This window comes from Scaptodrosophila lebanonensis, unplaced genomic scaffold (genome assembly GCF_003285725.1).
Source record: "Scaptodrosophila lebanonensis strain 11010-0011.00,11010-0021.00 unplaced genomic scaffold, SlebRS2 tig00001415-arrow-pilon, whole genome shotgun sequence".
In the NCBI taxonomy this organism is placed as follows: Eukaryota; Metazoa; Arthropoda; class Insecta; order Diptera; family Drosophilidae; genus Scaptodrosophila; species Scaptodrosophila lebanonensis.
Genome location: NW_022060742.1, coordinates 9,074,454 through 9,098,025, shown reverse-complemented (window position 1 = coordinate 9,098,025; position 23,572 = coordinate 9,074,454). Strand labels below are relative to the sequence as shown.

Below are 23,572 nucleotides of genomic sequence, written 5' to 3'. Positions count from 1 at the left end.
CTGTTCCCCAGCTTATGTTGTTTAGATGGCTGAATCTTGAATGGCAGAGATTGGGACAGTAGGTTCGAATTATCTTTTAAATTCCAAAATACTAACCTTTACTCTTGGAATGTTAAAATCATTGTGGATACTTTCGCTGCTAATATGCCAGGAAGCTTCATTAGGGCTTTATATTCATCATATGAGTCGTCTGTTTAGATTTACGACTATTTTGAACTAACATGAGGAAAGATCTCATTCTTAAAACAAAACTGTTTAAGGCACACTTTTAGTTAAGCGATTTTAACGACTTTCTTAATTTTTATATACTCCTCTGTACTGTCTTCTGGATTTCTCTTAATCATCATAATATTCCTTTCTCTGGCCTATCCCTCTATCACTCTATCAAATAATGATGTTTCTAAAATCTATTTTTAAACAGGATATATGTTAAAAAAAACATTTTTTATGTAATTAGTAAATATTTAAAGTAATCGAAGTCTTAAATACAGTTTATTTAAATACTATATACAAATACATGATATCATATATTATACATTATATTTTAAAGGTTATATTTATATTCTTGCCAGCAACAAACTTTCAAATGATATTATATATATTCAATAGTATTACCAATTGCTTTGCAATATAAGAGGATAACATAGGATTAAAGCCTGCCTATAGCTATATTACATAGAAAGATATCAAAATAGTATACACCGCTTATATCCATAAAGAATCCTTGCATTCACTATAGTGCAGTCGTTCATGCAATATTTAAAATTAAATAAAATTCTAAAATTAATTTGACTTATTGTTTACTTTGTTCTTTTATTTGCAGGTAAGCACAACTGTCATAAACAAAGCAACTACAAGCATTTCGACACGCTTGGGTAAGCAACTGGCCCCATCAACCCCTCAAAACGGCCCCAACCTAATTAGCACAAAGTTCATTAACCTTCGTGTAAGCGCCCTCTAGTCCCACTCCTTGAATTCATAATACACACCCTACATGTGGCATGCAGCCAATGAACCAACCAATAACCCAACCACCAGAAATTGAAACCAACCCTCCACAAAGGTAACCGCAAGCCCATTTCAAAGCGTCCCCATCGTTCGCCTTGCTCGAGCAAAAGACATTAGGAACCCATAAGTACGCACATTATTCAGTTAAAGGCAACACTTGGCTGTTCAAGGATAACGAAAAATACCGATTAAAATGTTCAATAAACGTGACTGTGTGTAACCAGAAAATGTTTGGCAAGCAATTTAATTGAAGGCAACAGCATACTTGTATGTTTGGTCGTTTGGCGGTGAAATTAACACCAAAATCGGAAACCTCGTGTACAACAAAAATGTTAACACACAAATTTGTTTGTTAAATTGTATAAAAAATTAGCAGACGCACAAACAGCGGCACGTAGCGGCGTGTGCCACAACGTTGATTGAATTATTAAAGCCGCTAATTAAACACTTCCGCTCATTCGGGCTCGTTTGGTTACTCATACGCCCCGTTTTCGACGTGCGCGCCTTTTATGCACGCAATTTTTTTTTTACATTAATTTATGTTCGTTTGTTCGTTCATTGTAAAGTTTTTTCTTCTTGCTCTTCAAGCGCCATTTAATGCTTGACTTTTTTTAAATTGCCGCTTTTATTGTTGTTGTAATTGCGTCTGTCGTTATTGTTGTTGCTGCTGTTTCTGTTGTTATTGCCGCTGATATCTAAATAATCGTCTTGTGCTAAATTAGACAGCACTTGTATTTTGGCAAGCGCGGCTCTCGCATTGTTTTCTTTGTTTTTGTTGTCGGGGCTGGCCGTCTTTAGGCCGTTTTCTTTCATTTTGTTTTGGCCAGTCTTTGCCATTGTTTGCTTAAGCACTTCAATTGATTTTTTGCTTGTTATTATTGCCTTTATTGTTGTCTGGGCGCATTTTTTATACGCCTTATCGCCTTGCGCCAGTCAATTGTTGATGTCGCCTTTGTTTAACATTACACTGTAATGTTGCCTTGTTGCAAGTTGCAGGAGCGATTAACGGTAACTTTGTTATTGCCATCGACTATTTACCCCCAAAAGCTTGTGCTTCAGCCTAATAGCGCGATGCTGAGTTTCTTTGGCAGCTCAAATAAGCAGTAATTTAATATGGTTCTATGTATCTAAAGAAAGAATCTCATACATATTTAGGTGATTTCAGAAAATGAGCCGATTATGATAGTTCTTTGTCTGCTGGTTGCTGACTGAGCCTTTTACGATATTGCCACTAAATGTGCGCAGCTAAAGCTTATTCAATTCCATTTATATTATTGCAAGTTTGAAAACCTTTAAATAGCGGCTTTCTTTAGTATCTGCATTTTCAATATATCATATTTTCGCTATCTTTTAATAAGGCTTTACAAGTTTTTACTATTATTTTATATCCAAATGACAAGTATGCTGTAAATGATAAAACATGTTTTGTGAATTCCAAATTAAAATACATACTATAAATCATCTGTCTCTATATTAATGCAATAATGGAAATTGTATGCAATAAGAATTGGGTTTTCTGATATACGTCAGATATGTACCGTTTCGATTTAAAGTGGTTTTATACCGGCTTGTGCTCAATTTATAGTCCATAAGCGATGCTTTGCTGATAAACTGCTGCTTCAATAATTTCTACGATTTTAATACAATTTTCGATGACGACTCTACCTGTATTAAATGCATTTTCCATATCGATATTTCAGCCGCTTTAGGATTTGTTGCATCTTGGCATCCAAGCCTAACAAATGTATCCCACAAATGAATCGGCTTTTGACATTATGAAAATAAATTTAAATGATAGAGAATAGAGGATAGAACCGTGTCTATGTCTTTTTTAATACAAGATGAGTATGTGTTTTGATTAAATACTTTGTTGAATCAATATTCAATTTTGTTTGAAACAAACCACATTTGTTAAATTACATTCTGTCGTTTGTTATGTGAAACTTCTATAAGTGAATCAAATGCCAAACAAAGGCTAAAGTTCACAAATACATTAATAATGCAGTTGATCTTGAGAGATTAGTAGACATTGCCCTTACTGTCAATGAAAGAGAATAATGGAGATGCTACCACAAACGCGACATAGAACAGACGAATTTTATTTACTCAGTCTAAATAGACTATAGTACATAGATACTAATTACACTGCACGTGAAGCACTAATTATTATTTATGTGTTTATAAAATGTGTTTGTAAAATGTGAACAAACTCCCTGATACACAACTCTGTCAACAATATGCTGGTGAAACGCGTAGGAGTAAACTTAAAAATATTAAGTGGAAATTATTTAACGAGAACAACACTTGCAGACACAATTAGAAGATTTTTTATCACACACATAAGAAGCACAAACCTTACTTTACTGAATTTTATAGCATTTTCTTCTGTGAATCATTTTAAATTATATGTTCTGAATTGATTTTTCTATATTTCAGCAATAAAAGAAACCCCATTGGAGATATTTGTGGCAAAGCTGTAAATGAGAATAGAAAATTTAGAAGTAGAAGAAATGCCATTAAACTCAAATTCTCATAAAAGCCAGCGATTGTGAGAGAACTTTTATCTAACAACTAATTTGGTTTTGAGTTCGGCAGCTATCAGGCATTTCATTTTGAGAATGAATTGTTTTGTTTTCCAGAAAGTTCATATAAAAATGCAAACATAAAAAGTCAATTACAAGCTACATCACCATATCGCATAACAATGCCGCGTCAAAGACGAATGCCAAGCGGTCCTTCATTTCTATTTCAATTTTCATTTTGAACAATGCAACCCAAATACGGGTATGTTTAAAGCATTTCTCTCGTGCGTGTCGCACCGCCCGCTGTTCCTCATTTGTTCTGCTGACACATTGTCCGTCAAACTGTCTCTCGCATAAACCCAGAATGCATGACACCAACGCATAAGGCGGAGCCTGTGCCCCAACCCGTGCCCCAAGTCATCGCTATGTCGGCAGCCCACATTGTTGCCGACCGAGTCATGATGAATGCGTTGTGTGGAAAAGTTTGTTGCAGCTGCGGCGGCGGCTGCGTTGCATTTACATAATGTAGAAGAATCAAAACTAGTGAAAATATATACATACATACATACACCATTTATATCTACATATACGCGTGTAAGATAACTGTGAATGTGGGTCAACTGGCCAGCAGCAGAAGCAGAAACTTTTACTTTTCTTTAAACAATTTCAAATGCTTCTCTATTACGTACCTAACAGTGGTTATAAAAACGATTCCACTGTGGGGTATTATTATGCATTATAGTATTGTGTCAGCTTGTCTGTTCGACTCGCGTGCAATGAACTATGCAGAGCTAATAAAAGTCGACACTCCACTCACACCAAGTCAATTGGCCGGGTCCCCCCTCTAACAGCGATGGTAGAAGAAAATGTGTGGAGCGCGAGTTGGGGGGAAAGTTATAAGCGCCCGAAATGAAAGAAGAACCTGAAAGGCAAACAAAGAACGCAACTATGTGGATGTGTAGTGATTTCTTATCGCACCATGCAAACATTTCTTTTATGGTCGCTTATGATTGTGACGCTCTGAAATGCATAAAATAATTTTTATGTATTTTCAAAGTGTGTCGCGCAAACGATTTTCAAAAGAGTATTTGTTGTTGCCGTTTTGTTGGGTGCGACCGGAAGCAACTTCTTACGCCTCGGCAATCAGCAATCGGCAACTTTCCTTCAGTGCAAGCCGCTGTATTGGTATAATGACTAATGCGTCAGTTTTCTTGCAAAGCCCTCCCATAACGCTCACAATGTAGCAAATTAGTTGAAAGTTGCACTGAACAAAAAAGTCAGAGTCCCATGCAGCACATGCAAATGATGCAACGTGCAGGCAAGGAAAACTGTGCAGCACTTTGATTTTTATGGCCAACACTCTGGCTCTGGCAATTTTATGGCACTTGGCCAAGAGGTGTAGAAATCTCGACGCAACTTCTAGCAAAAATGAAATAAAAAGCATAGAAGAAGCAAGGCTTAGGTGAGTCTGAGTCTGGGGCAGGCACTGGGGCAACCGTTGAAGTTGCCACTTGGCGGCCATTTGAGCGCCGCTAGATATTTGTGTACCTGGCCAGGCATCTTTCGTTGCCTTTCCTCGCCCTACCTTGCCTGGCATGGCCGTAAAGTGAAATTCAGTTGTTTATTTAACTTGCAGTTAACTTGTTGCCTTGGCCGCTGTCGCTGCCCAGGCATTCATGCCACTTAACTAACTTGACTTTGCACTTTACATGAATAACAGTGGCCAGAACATAAAACATAAACTGCTGCTGCAAGCATTCCTGAATATGTTCGGTGCAGGGCTCTGGCGCATTAACCCACAAACATTCATATTCCGGCAACTTAAAGTAATGAGTGTGAGTTTCAAATGTTTTTCACCCACAAGCAAAACAAATTTGACATTCTTTACAATTGTTTCGGCCTTTTTTTTATTCAACTTTCTTAATTATGTTTCGTCTTTGAGAAAAACAATAAAACGTTACATTTTTGCTGCCTTAAAATCCAACTGAAAAGTAATTTTTCATTAAAAGCAATCAATTTCCTAAGGACAGTCAAAAAACAAGGCCATGTGGGTTTAATAAAAAAAAAGACTCCTTTTTATATAAAAACCATTAAAAAGTTCGTGGATTGGACGGAAAAGCTGTTCATTAATCATTTCTTTAAAGCAGATTCCCTTAGTTAATTTTCTTGACATTTTTGCACACACACCTGCGTAAAAAACGTAGTTCTCCTTTAAGTTTTATTAAGTTTGGTGCTTGTACTTATATTCGATTGGATATTATTATACGGAGATCTCCAGGCAGCATTAATATTTCTAGGTAAGGTTTGCCTAATATTCGGCTCAAAACAACTCTTAATTATTTAGGAAAATTGCTTTTGCGATTGCCTATACCCTAATACTATTTTTCAAACTCAGATGCAAGCTTAAATAAGAAATCGTTACAGCTTTCTATTTTCAATTATAACTTTTCAAAGCATATATTCTTTAACAAGGATTCCTTATTTAAGATTTGCCTTTATTGTGTTCTGAATTACCCATACATTGACCTCAATGGGTTAACACCAAATGATTTATTTGCTACTTAAATTTATTGTGCTTGTTTGCTGGTGTTTATTTGCCAAGTTTTAGTTAAAATTTGCCACAGGTGCTGGTTGAAGAGGCAACGGTTCAGCAGGAGCGGCTGAATACCTTCTCTGAGTGTCTGGAAGTTGCGTATACGCCCCTTGGGCCATTAGTGTACCGTATTTGGCGCGCCTCATTTGCCAGTATTTTGCATTTCTCTTGCAAAAAGACGAGCTAAATTATTATGTTTTGACTTTTGCTTAAGTCCACAGCATTGGCATAATTGCAATAGGCGTCTGCGCCACAAAATTTGCATGCAAAATGTCGAAACGGGAAAGCAAGAAAAACATTTTTGAGAGCATTGCTGCAATTTGAATTGCTTCGACAACAACAACAGGCACTTAAATTGCTATTGAGTGTGGGCCAACAAGTTTGAGTTGATTTTAAAGTTCCGACAATCTGTTGATTTGTTGATGTTTGGTTAGCTGGCTGGTTTGAGTTTTAGCTTAGATAGGACTCTGCATGGTTTCGGGGCGCTTGATTTTCGATGCACTATTAAATTGGCAGGGCGTGCGCTTAAACAAATTTGGAAGCCTACGGCAGTGGCCACTTACAGCGCCCGGCAGTTTGTGCGAGCTAAATAATTGTTTTAAATTAAACGCAACAACTGCAAACGCCTGAGGTTAGGCATGAAATAAAACCGAAACCGAACAGCAACAGCAACAAAAAGGAAACAAAAAGGCAACAAAACTTTTGCACGCAGTCATTAAGTTGAAGCCAAGCGCTGTTGGCACCATGGGTTGCCACTCTACCCCTTCCCCATCATTTACGCGCCTCTGTTTTTGCGCCTCGCTCGGTCTCTGATGACGCTAATGAAATGGTAGGAAGACAGGAATCGTCCACCAGCTAGTCAGGAAGCCAACTTGGGCTGTAAAACAAAAGCGTCGGCAACGCTGACAATGGGACGGGAAGGATGTGCACAAAACTAAACTAAAGAAGATGAAAGCAAAACAAAAAGTATATGAGAGCGAGAGACAAGACAGCGAATGAGGGAGCGCCTTGCGTTGGCGTGCTGATTATCTTCGGTGGGTGCTTTCGGGGGTGGCTGACGGGATGGAATTAACATTATTAGCGGGAAACTCTTCAACCCACTTTTTGTGGGTGGCTGATGATGGTACCTACTTGTGCTTGGCTCCCTTTTTGCATTGCTGATTTCCGTTTTTAAATGTTCGCCTGCTTTTTATGTGTGCTTTTATGACTTGAACTCTCGAGCATTAAAGCGAGCAGGAAAAGTCAAAGCGCACCTAATGGAAATAAACCTTCGTATGTATATTAAGTATCATGGATTTAAAAGAAGAACATAAATTTAAAATCATCAGAAACACCCTTTGAAAAAGAAACATTGATATACAAGTATATGAACAAAATATAAATATAAGTAGCTTACAAAATCCGTTTGAGCGTATGCACATTTCAAAGAATAAACAATTTTTATTGCATTAAAAAGTGCATAGAACGAGTAAAAGAGAGAATTAAATAAAGCGATTGCTACCAATATAAAAGACTCAACATTTAAGGTTTCGTAGAAGCAGCGGATCTATAAATACATAGCTTGCTTTCAGTAGCTCTGCCTGATCTTTGTGATAAAAAAGCAACCAATCCTTTTCTTACTAATACTTTTGTTTTTTAATATAAAATAAGCTTTCTTTATCGAGTACAAAAATTGTTTGTAGCAGCATTGCCTTTGGCTGAATTACTCACTTTATTGAATTTCACTTTTAGCCTTAAAGATTTTCTTCTATGTGTTAAGTTTTGAGAGTCACATTAATCAGAAATCGCATTTTCAGATAAAACTAACCTGCTTCTAACAAATGTCAAATCAGATATGCCCAGTGATTTGTCTTTGCACTTCTCCAAATAAACAATGCTTGAGCAATTCATCAATAAAACCCATTCAAACTGCCACAAAGTATTAGTGGGAATACCACGTTGAAAAGCAAGAAAAGGCAACAAAATACAAGTATATCGAATATATCGAACAAAATAAAAATGGTAGCATAGCGCGCACATGAGCAGACAAAGTGGCCAATTAAATGTTTCAATAAACAGCGGAAATTTATTGTGCTTATAATGCAGACAAATGATCTTTTTCGCTTCTTAATTAATTTCAATTTTTTCGCTTTCCACATGTATGTATGCATGTACTTGCTTGTTGTTGCGGTTTTCCTGCTAATGTGGCTACTATATTTGACTTTTATGGCGACTCGTGCCTGCGTGTGTGTTTGTTTATGCATTTGTGTGTGTGTGTGATTGTGCGTACATTGGCAAACATACAAAATAAAATTAAGAGCAAACCAAATGCGACTCTCTGCGCGACTCACGGTCCATTTTTTATACACAGCCTGAAAGTATGCTGCAATTTTTCTTCTGCCTCCACTCTTCTGAAATATACAAACATACATACATACTTATGCTACACTCGGTATGCATTAAAATGCTATGTACATGAATTTTCCCGCTTGGCCCCAAGGCTTACTGCAAGCAAGGAGCGCTGGAAAAGGCTTTAAAAAATATATGTATATAGGTATGCGGGGATATTAAGAAAAAAATGCTTGTTCAACCCTGCGAAAATTTGCGCATACAAATGTTTTACATTGTTGAAAGCAAATGCGAAGAAAAAAGTGCAGAAGAATGTAAAAGGAAGTAAAAGAAAACACTTTATTTGGCACACTGCTGTTTATATACTCTTTCCGCTTATTTTTTTGTTTGTTCTTTTGTGCGTTGTCGTATGCTGTCGTTTCAGTTAGTTTAAGAAATATTTATGGAGCTGAGTTGTCAGTGAAATTAGTGGTATGGCTCTTTAAACTTATGTTTTCTGAATTCGAAGTAATAAGAAATAAGGTTAATTGTGAAACCAATTGGTTTTCAATGATAAATATAAAAAATCGTATGCTGTTAAAGTATAAAAAATGTTTTCTTTTATTTTTAATGTTAATAATTATTTGGATTGGCTCTTACTATTACTCAACCGACTTGCTTCCATTCAGTAAATTAATCATTTTCTTAAGTATTTAGTGCGTTGTTGCCTAAAACAACATACCTGTATGATACTACTTTTACTTATGGCAGTTCCACAAATTAGTTGGCTAATATTTCCTAATTCACATCTGATTTATGATTTTCTGATTTCTATCAATAGAAGTGCAGATATATAAGGTACATATTTATTCGTTTTGAAAACCAAAAAATATATTCTGCTTTGAGTCCCATACTTTTAAAATAATCGAGATCGCTGCTTTCATTTCGTCAATCAACAGAGATGTTACTTAAAGTTTACGATGCTGATCAACATGATAGCGTTGCCTTGTTATGGGCTCCTTTTATGTGTTACATGCATTGACATAAAACTGATATGAAACACCCTTCAACCCTTTTTGGGCAGAGTATAAAAGGGAACAAAATGCGATGGCTGCCAACGTCCATCTCGCCTGCAGCTACATTGGCCGTCATGGCGAACCAAAAGGAACTAACCTAACCATAAAAAAGATCTCATGCGCGTGATTTTTTATGCTGCGATTTTGCCTTCATCTCTGTTCGTTTTTGTGGCTGGCACCACACCAGACTAAGCTGTTCTAATCTGTTTGCCGTTGCCTTCAGGCTATCGTGCACCCTTTTATGCCACTTATGCCTCTCACTCGACGACCATCGTTTGCTGCTGTACGGTTTGCTTTTGATTTCTCTATGATGTTTATCAGGCTGTTAGTCGCATTAAACTGCCTAATTGCTACAAAAAACGCTTGCCGAAATTTGTGGCCGGCCTGGAACTGACGTAATGACACTAGGTGGTAAAAGTTTATATTGCCTGCCTGTTTTCCATATAGCCTGTTCTTTTCCATCGAACCACTTTCATCGAAGCGCTAAATTCATGTAAATATAAACAAAAATGCACAGAAATAAATCCACATTCGGAAACGTGGCGCATTCAGACGTCACGCAACCCCTAATGTGATTCCATTCGATTTAGCAACACTGGCACTAACTTATAGAAAATCGACGTGGAAAAAAGTGAAATACACACAAAAACGTGTGTACTCTAATGTTTTGTATGATAAAATAAACAACAGCCCGTCGGTTGTGCCAAGTGCTGGAAAATCAATAAAAATAATACGCTCATAAAATTGTCTTAAAAAATACTCTTATGGCCATAACAAGCGCACACACACACATACACATAAAGCCTGATTGTGAGTAGCGCCATAAATTTTGTAGGTAAAGGCGTTTATTTTTAGCCAAATTATGAACTCTTGCATGAAAATGCGTCAAGTTCAACCAAAAGGGCTGGCAATAAAGTAAAAAGTTTAGCTAATGCCTGCGCCGGCCATTTTGTCTCGGCTTAATCAAAGCAAATGAATTTAAACGAAGCAGCAAGACCAAGGGCTATTTGCATGGCAGCAAGTGAAACCAAATGGTTTTTAAGTTCTATTCCAACACAAAAAATGGTTGCCAACAAAGATGAGGAGCAGGAAGAATAAAGCTCAGAGCAATGGAAGGCAGCAACTTTCAGATTAGAGATGCGAGCGTGATAATCACGAGGCTTTCATTTACAAAATGCACAGCGCCATGCCAAAGTGTGTTTTATATTTTTTACGAGTATATTCAGCCTAAATTTATATAAAATTAATGTATATGTATTAACACTTACTAGGATAAATGTTTCCTCAAATCTCCATGCCACGTCCGCTTACAAAACTCTAGAAGAGAATTGAACAAATTACAATTAAAAGTTCAAATTGAAAATATATTTATATTAAAAATACTTAATGGAATGGGGGAAAAAATATATAATAATTCAAGTGACAAGGGAACAAAATATAATTATTATGTATTTCTTACAGCTCCAGACCCCTCGTATAAATTCGAACTTAGTATGGTGAGGTCCCAGCCTTGACGCACCCCAACTAGGCTGCATTTCGTGTTATTTAATAAAATAGAAGTCATTTTACATTTCACTCACGGACCCTGGCACTGCTCTAATTTAAATGCTTATGCTTGGCAAGCTCAACGAGCAGTGCTTGTTCTATTTGAGCGGGATTTGTTCAGTAGGATAAGCGCTGTATCTTTTGTGTTTGCACAAATTTAATGCAATTTAAATATTTGTGGATGGATTTTTTTTATTTCATTCATTTTATTTTTTATGTTGTGCTTGCTGAGCAGCTTTTTTTTCTTTGTGTGCTCCTTCTAGGTACGAAAAATTTAGCATAGAGTGCAGTGGGTATTTAAGTTTGGTTTATGTGGCGTTTGATTAAAGTTGATTATACTTTTTCATTTAAAATTCGTTCGGGACTTTTCTCGTTATACGCTTTAAGCGTTTGCCGGATGCGGTCGCAGCTTACTTAATCCAAATTTAATGGCTTCTAAGGTTGGCAGTAATTACTTTCTAGATTGAAAATGAATCAAGTATTCAGCTTAAATTCATTTTCTTTAGACTTAAATATATGGTGTTAGTTAACATCAACCTTAAATAATTGTTAAGCAAAACGGGGTATTTCTATAATTTATTTATTCGTCTCTCTCACATATAATTTAATACGAACTGAAGAAAATCATTAGCAGCCCTAATGTAGTGTTTGTCGACAGCATAGGTCTTGTTTTACATGCACCCCTTAAAGGGGTTTCAAAATAAAATTTCGTATTTATACTTTTTGGACGAAATATCTATGCTGCTAAAATCAATCAATCATTCCATATTAAAATTACCTTTAAATAGTAAATGAACAAGATAGACTATGAAGGGAGGTGCCCATCTAGCTAGTATGAAAGATACTTTACTGATTAATGTCTAATGAAGATTGTCATATTGGTGAGCCGCATAGAATGAAATCTAACTCTTACAAATATGGATGGGGCGACCTTTTGGACCCACCTTCTGTTGACGCAAATGCTGCAACTTTTTATTAAAGTATTTAGTTTCAGATTGGTATCAAATGCATCATTTTCTTATTTTCTGATGATTAAATTAGCTAAATATCTGTGGTCGCTTCTATATAGATAGATTCTCTTAAGTATACGTACTAAAGCTAACAATCTATCCATAGTGCAAGAAGTATGTACTTTAAATATAGCTTAGCTCTGATGCATGCATTTGGCATATATAAAATTATATTTATAAACATTTTAATGAATTACGCATAATGATAACCAGGTGTTACTAATTAAAATTTTGTTTACTTTTCGCTTCAGCTGGGCTGTCATAATTTTGCATTTTAATTAACATGAATGTAAATATGTAATTATTCTTCAAAGGTTAGATTGCGATTTGTTTTTGTTTCATGGAAAAACCAAAAGTCTAAAAAGCAATTTAGCATAAAAACATTTCAATTCGATTGCTTTTTTGAGTTTAATTGTATTTTGCCAATGTGCTAAATCTATTTTCTACGAAATTAAAAACATTTGCCTTTTATATTTAGCTCAGATTCCCAAAAAAATACATCATGTGTTCATATTTTAAAACGCATAAAGCGTGTGCCCGCTTTTTTGTGATCTTTGGTCGGCACATTCATCACAAATATCCAAATATCTGAATATCTGCAAATGTGTATAGTGTATGAGTTATTGTTTTGTTTGTTTCCATATATTCGTTGAAAGGCACAACAAGTTGGGTTTGATTGATTAGTCAGCCACATCGATTTGCTTGATATTATTTGACATATGTTGTTTCAAAAATAAGCATGTGTTGGCTAATAATAAACGATTTGCAAGATGAAAGTTGAAGGGGTCCAATACGTTATATCGCAATGAATCATACATGCTTCTACTGATCACTCATCCCTCTTCCAGTTTCATAAATTTTGCCTATAGACTTTCCAGTATGCACTTTTCGCCTTCGGGTACAGGTATTAACATTATTTTAGAAACAATAGTAAAAACATATTGCTCAACTAACTTTTGATACCTTATGCGTAACTTTTTTCTTTAAATTTTTAAAATGTCTTTTAAATAGTTAGTATAAGTAGTAAAAAGCCTAGGCTCGATATTTTTACAATTATATTATTATATTATACTATATATATAGTATATTATATAGATATTTGCCTCTCTGTTCAAAAACAAAGCTTAGCATTTCTGACGTTCTTTAACAAAATATATGTCGTATGAAAATAAAAACATCTGCTTTGAATTTATATGCGTCTAGACTGTCTTCAAAAACCTCATACCAAACACAATGTACCTTTTAATTTACATTTTGTATGAATAATTTATAAGCAAACTTCTGCATTCAGATTTGTGCGATTTCTTTTTTGTTTTGTTCCAAAACTCTTCGCGAGCATTATATTTGTAAACGTCTTTTCCAGCGTCCTTCACATGTTTAGAGATATTTTTTACGTTTTCTATATATGTATATTTTTGTACCACACAGTCGATATACAATATATTTTGGTTACTATGCTGAAAACAAGAAGGGAATCTGATTCCAGTTTTATTTCGCTCGATGTAGGGTTTATTAACAATTAATGGCTTGAGGCTAGTTTTTACATACTATGAGTATACATTTTCTAGTACTTATGTTTTTTTTCAATTATTTGATTTGCAATCTTATATTATATTATTTTATATATCAGTTGATCTTATCAGAATTTAAATGTGTTCGATATGATTCGCATCTGCCATTCTAATTGTTAAGTGGTTGTCTACTAATTGTTCTTTACGAGGATCCTAAAATCATTTAGAAGATTAAAATACATATATCTACATTAGAGCATGGTTTAACTCATTTCTTTTGTATATTTAAGAAAAATGGTAAATTTAAAAAAAATAATTAAGTTCCCGTGGCCCAATTTGTATATGCATTTATTGCATATTATTCGAAATTTTCAATTTCTTGATAAGCTGGTATTGATTTGAAATTTTAGACCAAAACTCATGAATCTTATTTCCACACAAAATTTATCCAAAATCACGAAGTACACCGATTCCGGCTAAATATATTGTTTTCAATATTAAGATTCTCCGTACTGCGTATGGGTGGAGAAAGTATTGTGTTCGGATTCTAAGTATTCCGGTAGATGGATAGAGTGATGATGTCTTGGACTAATGATGGTCGAACTAATGCATTTTCGTTCATAACTGGATCATTTAGTCTCGTAAAGTATGCTTCTGTGTTAACTTTGGGCGTAATATAATTGGAAAAGCCTATTCTAGCCTTGCATCTGTTGTGCCATTTACAAGATATAGTATGAAAACACAATTTGTTAGTGTTCGCACAACCCTAGACAAATCTTACATGCAATTCCCACTCGGAGGGGCGGTTTCGCTTGTTTGCCCATAAATATTTATTTTTATTGTCGCGCATTATTTGTCGCTCGGCAAATGGGCGATGTCAGTGGGCGGTTGATGAAGGCGGGGTCGCTGCTATCTTATGCACATTTTATCACTGTCAGATGGCGCGCTATAGCTTCTGCTTTTTCTGCTTCTTCTGCGGCTGCAGTGTCGCCATCAAGTCTGTCGCTCTCCCGTTTTGTAGGGGCTGCTGTTATTGTTGTTGTTGTGATTATTCTTGTTGCTGTTATTGTAATGTCATTTCCATTTAAATTGTTGTTGTCACTGTAATAAAATTCTTAAATCTAGGTCCATATCTACGCATTCATTATCCTTGAGATGCAATGCAAATATTCGGGCGCACACTGCGTATACGCTATGCTTGAGACCACGAGAGTGTGTTTATGTTTGTGTGTGTGCTTGTTGGCAAAAATAAATTTTGCATTTATTTTTAAACAACCGCTTGAAATAAATGCACAAGATTATGCAAAAATAGTGCTGCAAATTCCTCATTTCGCTCTATCACTCTAGCCTGTCGCTTTGAATATTTATGGTCTCTGACAAATGTGCTATAAATACCAGAAATTTGTATGTTTTGCCAAAAAGTGCCATTACAACTCGGAAAGTGCTCTAATTGCTGCACTTGGTCAACGCTACAAACATATCTCTTTGGCCTCCTCAAGTGCGTTGCTCTGCCAATGCGAATGAAAATGAAAATAGTGACGCAATTTTAGGGCAGACACTTTTTGGTTCGCACTTCATGTAGGGTTTTATTTTTTAATTTTATAAGTTGGCCAGCTGTTCTATTATTTTATAAATGATTTTTTTAAAACCAATAGCATAAACTATTGCTGGGTGCTTTTAAGATAGCTTAATCAAATATTGAGGCATTCTTGTTTTACTAAATGAAAAAGAAAAAAAAAAACAAATACGAAAAAATTTTAAAATAAATATATTTTAGTTAAAGGAAATTCGAAAAAGATAGCTTTTATATAAAGTGCGGGAAAAAGATTAAATAAAAGAGAGTAAATGAGGTGTTGCCCCACATATCGTTTGAATATTCTACAATTAAAAAAAACATATTTAAGAAATGAAAAATAAGCTAGCCTTTAAAATAATATAATTATCCCGAATCATCTTTAATTTGATCAGTTCGGTTTGTTGCATTATTTAAGTTGAAAACTATTAAAAATTAAATCTTTTCGTAAAAATGTATAGTGGAAAAGAGAATGGAAGCTAAATAAAGTTGTTTCTGATAATATCAATAAACAGTAATGAAAGGAAACAGAAAAGTGCAATGTGGCGTAATTTACTGTTTACTAAAGAGAAAGAACTGAAAAGGGAAATGACTCAAAGAACAGATGGGCTTGCATACTAAAGAAAAAGGTTGTAAATAGTAAAGTTCTAATTAGAGGAAGTTTGCTGCAGTATAATAAAAAGCAATATATGCAACAATAAAAGGAATTGGCTTTAGATCAATTATAAGTTATTAATTTATAATAATTCATATATTGTAGACCCACATATTCGTATAAGGGTGACTTCCTTGGACCAACGATTACTGAGTCTCAAAAATCTTTAGTTATTAGCATAAAAAAGATAACCTTTACTTCATGGTTCACCATAGAATACATGAAAGTGACACATAACTTATAAGCTATTTAATTAAATAATCCTAAACCTTTCGTTTGCCTCCCTAATCTATCATATTTAGATGTATTCTTATCCAACTTGATCATTTCACTGTCTATTTTAATAAAGTATACATACAAGTATATATATGATATACGCAATAATATTTAGAAAAGTGTCACACATTAAAAATAATGCAAAATACTCGACTTTTATTGTGTCGAGGCTGCAATGAAAATCACTCGCACATTAAATGCACACGCGCGCTCAATTTTTCTACTTAGCGGCCGGCCAGCTATTGACGCATTTCAACTTCATCCGCACGTTTCCCCCCTCCAAGCATCAGCTTATTGCTTCTCTCCGCAATCCCTCTTGGGAACACGACAGCAAACTTTCTGCATTCAAATCGACAGAAGCAAAATTGGTTTATTGTGTGCCACTGGGGCAGAGAGCATTCTACTATTGTTGTTATTGGTGTTGTTGTTGCTCCTGCTCTTGCTGGCATTGGTGTGCGCCTGTTTGTGTTTTTTGAAGTAGGCACTTGGGTGCCTTTGCTGACTTTTCTGCTTTTGTCTGCTGATTTGTTGGGCCATGCAAATTGCCAACTACCTCATGACCACATACATACTCGTACCTTAATAAAATATTACAATAACGTTTTACTTTTTCATTGCAGTTTGTTGGCTGGGAGGAGGTGCCGAGGCCGAATACACGCGCTGAAATCGTTCAGGCCATGCGACGCATTAGGGTAAGTATGGGCGCATTGCGTATACGCACTGGGGGAATTCGGAGGATTCATTCTACTAATGACTTAACAGTTTTGTTTGTCTGATAACGTCTGTATGTCTGTGTGTATATGTACATATGTACAACAGTGGCACGTGCAGCTTAGCAAAGCATCAAACTTATCAACTTCCTGATATTCAATGAGTGAAGACCAAACAAAGATTGTCAGCCTGTTGTGCGAGAGCTGTGTTACAAATATTCGTTAAAAATGCTATGACTGTATTATAATCTAAAAGTATAATTACCAAATGCGTAATTTAAATGCCAAAATGTGTGTGCTTTGTGACTTTATATAAATGTAAAAAATACATTACAATTAGAACACTCTCGTTAATTACTAGATAACCCAGTTGCCTAATATGTTTACTTCAACAAGAGAAAAGGAAAAATAATCGAATATTATTAACTTAAATAATATAATTCTTTTGAAGAATGAGGCAATTTAGGAAAACATTTCATACATTAGATATTCAGTTATATTATAAACAATTACAGGTTAGGGGTTATATTCCTGCTTATTAAATACGCTTACTATACTTTAAGAACTTTCATTATTCACAAACTGAAATAAATCAATTGAAAACGTCCAGTTTTCAAATTAGTAATTGTTCAGAGTATGCGAAATAAATGCTGTTTGTAAAAATTTACAATTGAACAGTATTCAGCAATTTCGTTAAAGTTACTCGATTCATTCACAAACTTTGTTTATTTTTCAATTATATTTCAAACTACCCTCTTTAGGCATTAAGATTTCCAACCGCTCTTTTGGGTTTGCTAAATTGAAATTTATCAAACGGCAAAAGCTGCAAGTGTAGGCCCTACTAAGCTGTTGCTGTTGGTGTTGTGCACATGTCACGTGTTTGCGGAGAAATCGAAAACGAAAATCTCATTTGTGAAATTAAACATGCATACGCCCCATAAGCTGTGCTGTGCCTTCATCTGCTTACAACGGCGGCTGCTTAAATTCTTGTTGCCAATTAAAATGAGAATGTTGGGCGCACAAATCCATGGCTGCTGTGGCAGAATCTGAAGGCATTGCTTTCACCCAAGCGTAAGCGGTTTTAAATTCCTTTCTGTTTCCTTCCTGCTGCGCCCACAAGTAGGCAACACTTTTTTTCAGTTTCAGCTCCCTCTGCTTGCCATCTTTGCAGGCTTTGATTACAGTTACATAAAGTAACAATGGCAGCGGCATAAAAAGCAGCAGGCAGCAAACTTGTTTATCTGCCACACCCCCATACACACACACACACACAAACATGCATTCACACGGACAAATATACAAACATTACATACATATGTATAGAGAAGCTGCTCCCCATTCGCGCAACTCATGCAATTTTCGTAAGGCTGTGCGTGCGTAAACATTGTTTGCTGGTTTTGTAACACATGCATGTGTGTGTGTGTGTGTGTGTGTGTACGTGTGTTCGTGCATGTATTAGCTTTGTCTGCCCTTATTTTCGCGCGGTAAATATTGCGCATGTTATTGTCATGTGCCACCATTAGCTGCGCCTTTGCCGTCAAAGCAGTCAAATGTTAATTGAAAATTCAAGCATTACGTCGCTCTCTCATTACTGTTGCCATTGCTCTCGCCGTTGATGTTGACATCGTGACTTTGTGTCACCACGTGACGTTACTTAAGACTGGCATAAAGCGCGGCATTACGGCATGTCACACAGCCACACACACATAGAAACACAATCAAAATCACACCTAAGTCGCAGCTTTAAACGTTCCTTTCATTCCTTCACATCTGTCTCTCTCTCTCTCTCTTTCTCTCACCCACAGTACGAATGCAAAGTGCAGAATCTGAAGAAGCGTAAGGTGACCATAAACATATCGGTAAATGGCGTGCGTGTTGTACTCAAGAAGCGTCGGCGAAAAGTAAGTTTATCTATATCTGTAGTTTATTGAAAGGATTTCACTAAGATGGAGTTTTGCAGAAAAAGAATTGGACCAACGATCCGGAGGAAATCGAACTGCTCAATCATCCCATTTATAGAATATTTTATGTGTCACACGATAGCAGCGATCTCAAGATATTCAGCTATATAGCGCGCGATGCCAGTACGGACACCTTCAAGTGTTCCGTTTTCAAAAGTCACAAAAAGGTGAGTACCTCTATAGGGAATACACCTATATATGTATGTTTATGTATATATTGTATAGTAATTAAAACTGCTTTAACTGCACTTTCACAACAGGCTATTCATATACAAATTCTGTCTGATTTTGTTATTGTTGTGCTGACTGCTGCATATTACTTGTAAGGCAGCCAAATACTGTCATGTGCAAATTTTAATAACCACAAAAATTCCCGCAGTCGCAGATTTGAAAATGGGTGACGACATGTCACTGACGACGACCTGATTGACTGACTGCCTGACTGACTGCTTGACTAGCTTACATGCACATACATATGTATATATATCTATATATACATACATATTGGCTGCGAATCTGTCTATAAATAAAAAGAGCAGTGCGCATTTGAACATGACATTATGTGTGCCTTGTTTTCAAATTGTATGCACACCATTTGGCGTTTATCCAGCGCCAGAAACAGCGAACACAATCGCGCAAATACTATATATCAAAAAAAATAAATAAACAATCGACGCTAATACAATGACGATTACCCAATAATTAGATACACTATTATCAACTTAGGTCATAATAATATTTGAGGGGTGTGGGCTCTTGACTGCATGATCTGCATTTTTCAAGTGCAAAATTAGTTTCTGTAGTCAATTTTTAAATAAAATTGAGGCCAATGTTGGGAAAAATATTTATTTAATATATTTGATTTAAAAGGAGTTCAGTTCACAATCTCTTAATGTTGGACAGTAGAAATGATTACTTTTTTATTCGACGAAGAATGAATCAAATTATAAGCCATCTGAAAAAATACTCAGCTCATTGCAACGATTATTTGATCCACCTCATAATAATGGTTGCACAGAACTGTAATGTCTAGAGGTTTCGCTATAAAGAGCCCATCACGATTAATATTCCACCTTGTTGCGCATTGGCACACTTTTAAACGCATTGCACCCAGTGGCCCCCAGAACTGACATACACGATGCGCTCCTTTGCTAGTTGCCTGCGGCGCATAAGCATCAACGGAGCGGACGGCAACAATATGGCGCAACTGTCTATCAGACAAACGCTGGCCGCCAGTCGCCGGTCGCTACATTTCCGTATTATGGCCAATGTCTGTCTGTCTGTCTGTCTGGGTCTAGCCAGTGGGCCAATTGGCCAGCCAGCTAGCTCGATATTTACTTGACTGGCCGACTGCCTGGCTGCCGGTCCGGATGTCTGGATGTCTGGCTCATCTTTGCGGCTAAGAAGCCGCCGTAGTGAAAATAAAATTCGCATACATTTAATTGTGGCTAGCGGCAGCGACACAACGGATTTGTATGTGCCGCATTATGGGCCGGATTTGTTTAGTAAATAAATCGTTTTACTTTGTACAGCAATTGCAATTTGTTTTGGCCACCAAACAATTTTCTAGAAATCGTTTGAAGTTTTGCTTTTTGTCGTCTTACCGGTAAATTGGAAATGTTTTTGATTAGATGTTTACAATCGACATTTTCCCTCACTCTCGCTCTCAGATCCTAGTGCTTGGCACATTTCTTCATTCAGCTGGCCTTCAACTTTCTCAAGCGACAATGTCAAGTCTGGACGCTTTGGCAGTTGGAATTTCTATTTTTGTGCCACAATTTCTAATTAAGAACAAGTTTTCTGCGAATTCGCAGAAATTTTAAAAAAAGAATCCATCACACAAAGTGACAAGTGACATAAGAAATTAACGCTGGCTCACACGCAATGCACGTATACGGCAGGGATTGCTCATACGCCCCGTGCGTCAGTGGAATACAATAAGCAGAGGCCTAAACGTAGATGAAATGAATAGAAAATGCAGCGCAATTGTCTGAACTTTGTTTGTTGTTTTTGCTCAGTACATTGAACAAGACGACGATAAGGCTGACCACTTGGAAAACAAATAAACGTCGCGCTTCTTTCTGTGGTTGTTTTGGTTGCGGCCGCAGCTGCCAAGACAATGCGATGAAAACGTATGATTTATGGCTCAGGGGCTAAAATTAAAGCTAAGTATCCAAAAAGTGTGGCAGACAAAGGGGCGGGATGAGGCCAGAGAGTGGGAAGTGTGCATTGCTTGTGTTTACTTCCGCGAAACAAAAGGCAATGACGTCACAGCACGCGCTGCACAGTGCAGCAAAAAATCGCGTATACGCCATGGTGGCCACGGAACAAAACAAACGCCACAGGCAGCATGGCAAACAAACGATAGTGTTAACAGCTAAACGAGCAGCACGCAAGCGATCGAAAGAACAAGAAACAGAGTGAGAGTAAGAGAGGCAGAGAGCGTGAAAAGCTTCGCTCTTTTGAGCAACAAAAGCTTCACAGCAACCGGCAACTGATCGAAATCTCACAAATCTTTGTCCAGTGCCAAATGGACGGCGCGCCTTTACAGACGTATATCCTACAAGTCGGCTTACACATACATAACATATAGTACATACATGCATATACATATGTCTAGTGTCTGACCGCAGTTTGTAATCATGCGAAAAAATATAGAATTATGCAACAGTGCGTGCCATGCCACAAATGCAGACTGCAAGTGCATAAAAAGTGAAATCTAACTGCGAATCGGTAAAGGCAACAAATTCAAAACAAACCAACAAACAAATAAACAAATTAACTCTATAAACGTATCAGACAAAGTGTCGTAATGTGCGAAATATAATAAATATTCAGCATATGCGAATGTAGCGAAATGAATTAAATAAATTCACGCAAATGGCATGTCAGAGCGTTAAACAAAATATTTTGCTAGTCCATAGATCATGCGGTCAAATGAAATGGAAACAAGCATCGAAAAAGTTTAAAAAACAGCAACAATTACCAAAGCAATATCAGGCCACAAAAGTGTTTGTCATGAGTGCCTTGCTTTGGTTTGTGCCACGTTGATATTTTTTTGCAAGCCGATTTTTTCAATATACATAAAGGAATATATTTGACGCTGCTGTTGCCCTGACGCCATTAAACGAACGCTGGCTGCCAGGCAAATCACTTTTTGTTGCCTTATTTTAAAAATAAAAACAACAGCATTCTGTTTTTAAATTCGACAACAAAAACAGAATTAAAAAGGCGCTACAATGCCAAGCAACTGGCTGTAGAGCAGCCATATCGTAGCTGAGTTGAACTGAACAATTGAATAATGCGCTGAGTGTGCGAGAGAACAGGAGACCAAGTGGGCGAATTCGAGTTGTCAAATGTGTAAAATTAATTATGGCCAAAAGTTGCATGACACGTGGCAGAAAATATGTCAAAAAATGGGGAGGGAACGGGTGGAAAGGCAACCTGAAAAGAATATCGAATTTTAATTGCAAACCAAATAATTATTACAGGCTCTGGGATATAAATGACTTTGCCAGCATATAGGCAACTGTTCTAAATACATCCACAATGATCCAATGCTTTGCTTTAATTGATCATATATTGCGCACTCCATGTTCTCACCTTTACGAAACCAATAACAAATATAAAAGCGTTTGTCTGACGTAGTTGGCTAACATTGTTTATGCATATTAGACAAGACCATAAAATTGCCACAAACTTGGGGGCCAATCGCTGGCGCCGACCGCCAACCGCCCACTCTGCGCTAGCATCGATCATAACACAGGTCCCTACCAATGCCAACAACTTAACGAGCCATATTCCCCACAGGTAGTCGAAGGCGTAAGCATAAATAAATAAGATTATGGGAAATAGAGACGCACACGTGATAGCACGAAATATTTATGATTTTAGCTCATTTATTTATTTTTAAAAAAGCCGCCCATAAGAGAAATACAAAAACATACACTCACAAAAAACACACAAAACTTTCGATAAGTCCACAAGTTCAATTCCAAGTGAAAACGTAAAATAAAAAACATCGTGCATAAAATTAAATTATATATTTTCAGTTCGAAAGTATAACGATTTGCGTCAAACTATATTTATTAGCTAGAGTGCAGTGTTTCGTTATTGTTTACTTCCTCTGCTAAAGCACCTTCAATCATTCATTTTGATCCAAGTTATCAGCTAAGTTTTTCTCTCAATGCAACCCATAAATATAAAACGCAAATTCCTGAAAGCAAATTGGAAGAATGTGTCACAGAGTGCGAGTAAAAGCATTGAAAATCATTAAAACTAAATAAAATGCAAGCACATTTCTATGTTTATTCCAATTAAATTCCTCAAAGAAAATGCTGAATTGTCAATTTTATTGAAGACGACCGGCAATTTCTCAATTGCTTGCCCGGCAGACGGGCAAATATTTTTCCGGCTTTTAATATTCATGTTCATGTTCGCCAGCTCAATGCTTACCCTTCTTCCCTCGACTCCTCCACCACAATCCTTGGTGTAAATGAAAAATTTACTAGAAGTAGAACCGAAATCGGCAAAAGCAACCGAAACATGTTCGTGGAAGACGCAGTTGTAGACAACAGAGCCCCACAAAATGGCCGCAATCAGCAAAAATTCAGTTTTTCGCATACAGCAAAAATAGATTCATTATTTTAATAGCCATTTTAAAGTATTTTGAAAATTGAAAATATATCATTTTGACTCGTACACGCTTGTTCTCTGCTTGTTGTGCTACTTGAGGCCAACAAGAAACAAATTACTTATGAATATACGATAAGTATGCATACATATATAAGTTGGTACTTAAAATACAATTTTTGCTCGCAGCTCT

The 23,572-nt window shown here is 36.4% G+C and overlaps 1 protein-coding gene across 3 annotated transcripts in view; it reads left to right on the top strand.

Annotated features, from left to right (window-relative positions):
- The window catches only part of LOC115632570 (capon-like protein), an 87,458-nt gene that overhangs the window by 44,869 nt on the left and 19,017 nt on the right, over window positions 1-23,572 (top strand). For 2 of the 3 annotated variants that reach the window (XM_030529793.1, XM_030529792.1), the window contains exons 4-6: window positions 16,697-16,768; window positions 18,592-18,687; window positions 18,747-18,914. In XM_030529793.1, the coding sequence (XP_030385653.1) occupies window positions 16,697-16,768; window positions 18,592-18,687; window positions 18,747-18,914 (336 nt within the window). Of the gene's footprint in view, window positions 1-16,696; window positions 16,769-18,591; window positions 18,688-18,746; window positions 18,915-21,349; window positions 21,481-23,572 lie in introns of those variants that run through there. The other variant, XM_030529790.1, reaches the window with a different exon arrangement.